The sequence below is a fragment of the Poromitra crassiceps genome, assembly GCF_964638095.1.
Source record: "Poromitra crassiceps genome assembly, chromosome: 17".
In the NCBI taxonomy this organism is placed as follows: domain Eukaryota; kingdom Metazoa; phylum Chordata; class Actinopteri; order Beryciformes; family Melamphaidae; genus Poromitra; species Poromitra crassiceps.
The window spans coordinates 14,824,164-14,830,241 of NC_139635.1; the positions used below are offsets into that span (position 1 = coordinate 14,824,164).

Sequence of the window (6,078 nt, forward strand, 5' to 3'; positions counted from 1 at the left end):
ATAATAATAATAATAATATTAAACTTTAGTTTTATAGCACCCTTCAAAACCAATAAAAAGCAGAGCACATTTAGTACAGAGAACATAAGAGACAGCCATAAAGGGACAAAAATATATCATGACTACTGGTACCATCGGATGCCTTTTATCTTCACCCTGGCTTTCAAACTGAGCTGAGGATTTATTCAAGGGTTGTTGTAGTGATATATTTCAGCCACTAGAGGGGGCCGTGCACCCTGGCAACCCCGCAAAGCCCGCCTATGCGATTCGACCATGCTTTGACAACAGGAGAGGAGAGGGGTAAAGATGATGGCGCCATCGCATCTATTCAAAATATGAGGATTGTTATTTAAAAAAAAATCGGGAGTGAGGAGAGAGCAGAGCAGAGGAGAGGAGGAGAGCAGAGGAGCGGAGAGGAGGAGAGAAGAGGAGGAGTGGAGAGGAGAGGACGTGTTGGAGTAATGACGCTGCTGTCAGTGTCACCTAAGTCTGGATGATGGATGGCTTGACGCAGTGACTGGCAGGCAGCACGGACAAGCCAAACCCCCCTCCGGTGTGAGGGGGTGTGATACCACCTATAAAAGCCCGGCACCGGTTCTCCCTCAGCGGGTGTCTTTCACCAACAACATTACTCTGCTCTCAGCCAGCCGCTTTTCCCTGGTCGAGCTGCAAGCCGGATTATTCACTGCCATTAATTTTCTTCATATAGGAGCATCATCAGCCAATCGCCATGTCTCACGGATGGGGGTACGGAGCAGCTAACGGTGAGGCATTTATAGCATCCAGGGGTGCTGTTAATGTTGTGGACGGTCACATAGTAAATGTAGCCTATATAGGCCTATGCCATGTAACAGGTCAAGGGCATGTTGGCATTTCCAAAGGAATGCACAATAATACACAGCTGTCATATTGCAGTCCTTTGTCATTATCTAAGGAGAAAACAAAAGAGGCTAAACTGAATTATTTCCCCTACAGCTTTTAATGTAGTGGAATCATTTAAAAAAGGACTAAAAAAACAACTGCATTTATAGTTGAAGAATAGAATAGAATAGAATAAAGTTGCTACAACCATTCTCAGCAAGTTATCTTAATTATGTATTATTATGATTTATATTTATGATTTATACATGCTAACTCATCAATGTATGTCATATATTCTTTTTTATCTTCTTTTTTGAGGTTAACATTTAGAATATTGAAAAAAAGAGATTAACTGTATGTGCATGAAGAATAGGCTATGCGTGGTATGATGGTAAATGATTGTCATAGGGAAGCAGCTGTGTGGAGTGAGATCTAAAACACACACAACTGCATGGGTAGTTGAATAATAGAATAGAATAGAATAGAATAAAGTTGCTACAGTCATTATCGGGGTCTTACTGATTTTATGCATAACTCATCTATTTACGTTATACATTCGATTTGATCTTTTATTTTGATATCATATCTGCTTTTTGTTTTGTTTTGAATGACGTAGAGATAAGCCAGGCAGGGGTGGACACAGGTTAACAACATGTAGAATATTGAAATAGATTAAAATGTGCATGAAGAATATGTATGTTGTAAATGGTTGTTAGGGAGGCAGCTGTGTGGAGTAAGTTTGGGCATACAAATATTTTAATCAATGACACAGGCCATACATATGATCATAAGGTCCCTGTGCTGTGTTCTGCAGGACCAGACAAGTGGGCTGAAGGCTTTCCCATTGCAAACGGGCCCAGGCAGTCTCCCATTAACATCGTCCCCAACGAGGCCGTGTACGACTCGTCTCTGAAGGCTCTGAAACTGAAGTACGACCCGTCCAACTCCAACGGCATCCTCAACAATGGACACTCCTTCCAGGTGGACTTTGTGGACGATGGAGACACTTCCAGTAAGCACTGCTCAGCTGTGTTTTCTAGGATTGGAAACTAGATTATTCCTAGATTATACTACCTTTGGCATCCTGAAAGGGGAGATTAGACTACCAAAAGCAGTGTTCTTCAACTGCTCATCCACGTATTTTCAAAGTAAAGTTCACAATCTGCACTTGAGCCTCATAGTCAATGTGTCATTTCACATCCAAAATAACAAAATTTGTGTCTAAATATGTAAAGTCCCTCGATCCCCTGATGTAGGATTGGGGAAAATAGCCACATCAATAGTGTAATTACAAAGCTATGTTATAGTTCAACAACAAATAGGCTATGAGTTGGTTAATGTATTTATCGTTATCGGTCTTTATTTATGCATACACTCCTGTGTAGTGGGAGATAAGAGTGTCTGACGACGTGAGGCACTCATAACCAACCACTCAGTTTTCTTATCATCTGAAGGTCAACTGCATATCTAACCCACCATTCTTTCTGTTGATCTAACACCGTTTTCTCATTATCTGAAGGTCAACTGCATATCTAAACCACCATTATCTCTGTTAATCTAACAGTTTTCTCATCATCTGAAGGTCAACTGCATATCTAAACCACCATTCTTTCTGTTGATCTAACATTGTTTTCTCATTATCTGAAGGTCAACTGCATATCTAACCCACCATTATCTCTGTTAATCTAACAGTTTTCTCATCATCTGAAGGTCAACTGCATATCTAACCCACCATATCTGTTGATCTAACAGTTTTCTTTGTATTCATCCAGCAGTAGAAAAAAATACCACTGCTTGAGTAAAATTAGAAATGTAATACAGCTCAAGTCAATTCCACCCATCTTTTTTTCTAATGACATCCATTGACATGGCATAGACATCAGCTTGTATGTTATGAATATATTCCAATAATGAATCCAAGATACCATAACAGTTGAACAACTTAGCTTTAATTGCAATACCACATTCAGACGATGACTGGGGGGAGTAGCGTGATCCTCCCACACGCTACGTCCTGCCGGCGAAACCCCTCGCTGTCAGGTGAAAGAATATTCTTCTGAATTGCATTGTAATTATTCCACTGTCCCCTTTCTAAACTGTCCTCCTCCTCTCCCTCCCCAGCACTGACTGCAGGTCCCATTTCTGGAACCTACCGTCTGAAGCAGTTTCATTTCCACTGGGGGGCGAGCGACGACCGAGGCTCTGAGCACACCGTCAACGGCATCAAGTTCCCCTGCGAGGTACTGACCTGCTGGACTTCAGATCAAACACCAGTCTATACACTGCATGCTTAGGGACTGTCCGATATTTAGGTGGGGTGTACGCAGTAGTAGTGCACACAACGCAGTAGTTTGCATTGTGTGTTGCTATGTAGCCCATATGTTTTATATCCACCTACCCACCCCCATGCATGGTTTCTCCCTCTTTGGTCAAACTTTGGTGTGCTGCTGGTTGCAGCCTCTATAGTTGCTCGTAGTCCTTTAGTTCTCCCAGTGTGTCTGGGGCTGAAGAGACACACTTGCCTGGACTCTGGAGGACATCCACAATAGCCTCCCCACACGGATTACTCCCGTCGGCTCCTTTCTCCTATCTGCAGAGGTGTAACGCTATTTTTTATACGGAGCGCGCCTATTGATGCACGAACGAGCGCACGTGCATGATGGTTAAGTTGTGGCTCGTTCCAAACGTTATGTAACCACAGTAAAAAAAAAAAAAGAAAATTGCATGTTTTTAGTTTTGTCTGGAGGAAACCCCAGGGGAGCATAGAACATGCAAACTCCACACAGAAAGGTCCTTTTTGACGACCCCACCTGGGCCGTAGACATTGAGAACATGGGAATGGGGACACCCTCAGCACTAACAGCGTCCTAGGCGGGAATCTAACCCCAGGACCATCTTGCTGTGAGGCCATGGTGGCAAGTTTACTTTATAGCTACATTAGTCAACTATAACTGACCACACGACCACATGATGATATGAATATGAAAACATTACTGGTGACGGGCGCACCTACAACATTCTTTCTGCGCTGCACACTATAGCATTTGAAGAATATCGTTCTCATACCACCCCACATAAATATCGCACAGTCCCTTAATAGATTGAAGCTGAACTATGCGACTTCCCACTTTGGCAGCCCAACATGGCAGCGAGGTAACGCTTTGGATTTTGCAGCATCAAAAACCCAGAAATTCATTCAAACCTTTATTTAACCAGAAAATAAAAAACCCATTGAGACCGAGGTCTCTTTTTCAAGGGTGATCTGGCCAAGAAGGCAAAAGCACATTTCACGTCGTACAAATATACAAGTACAAATACATATACAAAACTTCTGTCATTTGACCACCATCAACTCAAAATGGAGAAAAATTTAAGACAAATAGAAATTATCTAAAAGACCATTGCAATAAAACAGTACAATAAAAAAAACATGCCTCATCAACATGAGAGACAGCTAATAAGAAATCGAGAGGTAAAAAGAAAGGTTAAAGAAGAAAGAGAGTTAAAGAAGAGGAGTGCTACACCTCAAAGCAGGAACAGCAGGTGGCAAGGACCTCAGCTAGTTTTTGTTTAAAACTATATAAAGAGACCAGAGAGGCCAGTTTAAGGCGGGTCTGAAGGTCATTCCAAGACCAAGGGCCAAAGTAAAAAAGACTTCTCCTACTTACATCAGTCCGCGCGGGTGGCACTCTAAAGCGCACCCAAGCGCTGGATCTGAGATTTACAGAACTCTGAATCAGTTCAAACTTAGAACAGATGTAGGGTGGAAGCTTGCCAAGAATAGCCTTATAAATAAAGATGTACCAGTGTTGCAACCTGCGTGTAGCAAGTGAGGACCAAGCAACCAAAGAGTAGAGCATGCAGTGGTGCGTCCTATATGCTGAGTTAGTGATAAATCTCAGAGCAGCATGGTAGAGAGGGTCAAGTTTAGCTAGGGCAGTGGGACAAGCAAATCTATAAACTATGTCACCATAGTCCAGCTGTGACAGAAATAAGGCCGTAACCAGCTGTTGGCGGGAGGAGGGAGAAAAACATGCTTTTACTCTGTAAAAGAAACCAATTGTGAATTTGAGTTTCTTGGCTAAGACATCTATATGGTGTAAATCATGTCATGTGACGTCAGTTATATAGGCTAAGGCCCAAATGCACCAAAGGTTTGTGCAGGCAAGAGTGCACACCATGAAAAAACTCTTGCTTTTCACTCACCATCCACAATGAATGGAAAGCTGACAGCACTTTTTTTCCTCAATATTTTATAAAAAATAATATATTCTTGGAATAATACACGGAAAAAAACTACGAACAGACTCAGACAGGAAAATGTGGTGCTACCAGCTGCATAAGGCAGTGGTTCTAAATTTTTTTCACATGAAGGACCGCTAAACTGACAAAAATTAGACCATGGACGCCCATTTCATACGATTTTGTCCCACGGTTGATGTTGTGGATGTTTTATAACAGAAAGTGTATAAAACCCATGACCAAAATAGTCATTGTGTTACTTATGAATAGAATTATAGAGAAAATAAATTACCCCCCTTTTGGCTGGGGACCCCCTGGAACCCTCACAAGGACCCCTGGGGGTCCCTGGACCCCCATTTGAGAACCACTGGCATAAGGCGCTTATGCTCTTGTAAGATATCTTGTGCATGGGATCCATGAGTCACCCGTCACCCCTAACCTTGTCCAGGTCGGCCAGAAATGAGTCCCAGATAGTTAAAAATCATTGAACTGTGCTGGTCCTCAGGAACCTGAGTCTCTCCATCCGTATGCTGACAGCACGTTTTGATTCATCATGTCCTGTGTGGAGAATTCCTCCAGTGACCAGATCCACAGTAGAATGTAATTTGGGCATATAGGACAAATGAGGCCCCAATTAGTGGGGATGGGGCCCCACTTTCTGATATAGGCCACTGCACTGGAGACTACTTCCTGATAGCCACTGCACTGGAGACTACTTCCTGATATAGCCACTGCACTGGAGACTACTTCCTGATATAGCCACTGCACTGGAGACTACTTCCTGATATAGGCCACTGCACTGGAGACTACTTCCTGATATAGGCCACTGCACTGGAGACTACTTTCTGATATAGGACACTGCACTGGAGACTACTTCCTGATATAGCCACTGCACTGGAGACTACTTCCTGATATAGCCACTGCACTGGAGACTACTTCCTGATATAGGACACTGCACTGGAGACTACTTCCTGA

The 6,078-nt window shown here is 42.8% G+C and overlaps 1 protein-coding gene across 1 annotated transcript in view; it reads left to right on the forward strand.

Annotated features, from left to right (window-relative positions):
• Nucleotides 1-564: 564 nt before the first annotated feature.
• LOC310792111 (carbonic anhydrase-like) overlaps nucleotides 565-6,078 on the forward strand; it is an 18,831-nt gene continuing 13,317 nt past the window's right edge. The window contains exons 1-3 of the mRNA XM_083653827.1: nucleotides 565-764; nucleotides 1,676-1,873; nucleotides 2,983-3,101. Of these exons, the coding sequence (XP_083509953.1) occupies nucleotides 731-764; nucleotides 1,676-1,873; nucleotides 2,983-3,101 (351 nt within the window). The 5' untranslated portion in view covers nucleotides 565-730. The remainder of the gene's footprint in view (nucleotides 765-1,675; nucleotides 1,874-2,982; nucleotides 3,102-6,078) is intronic.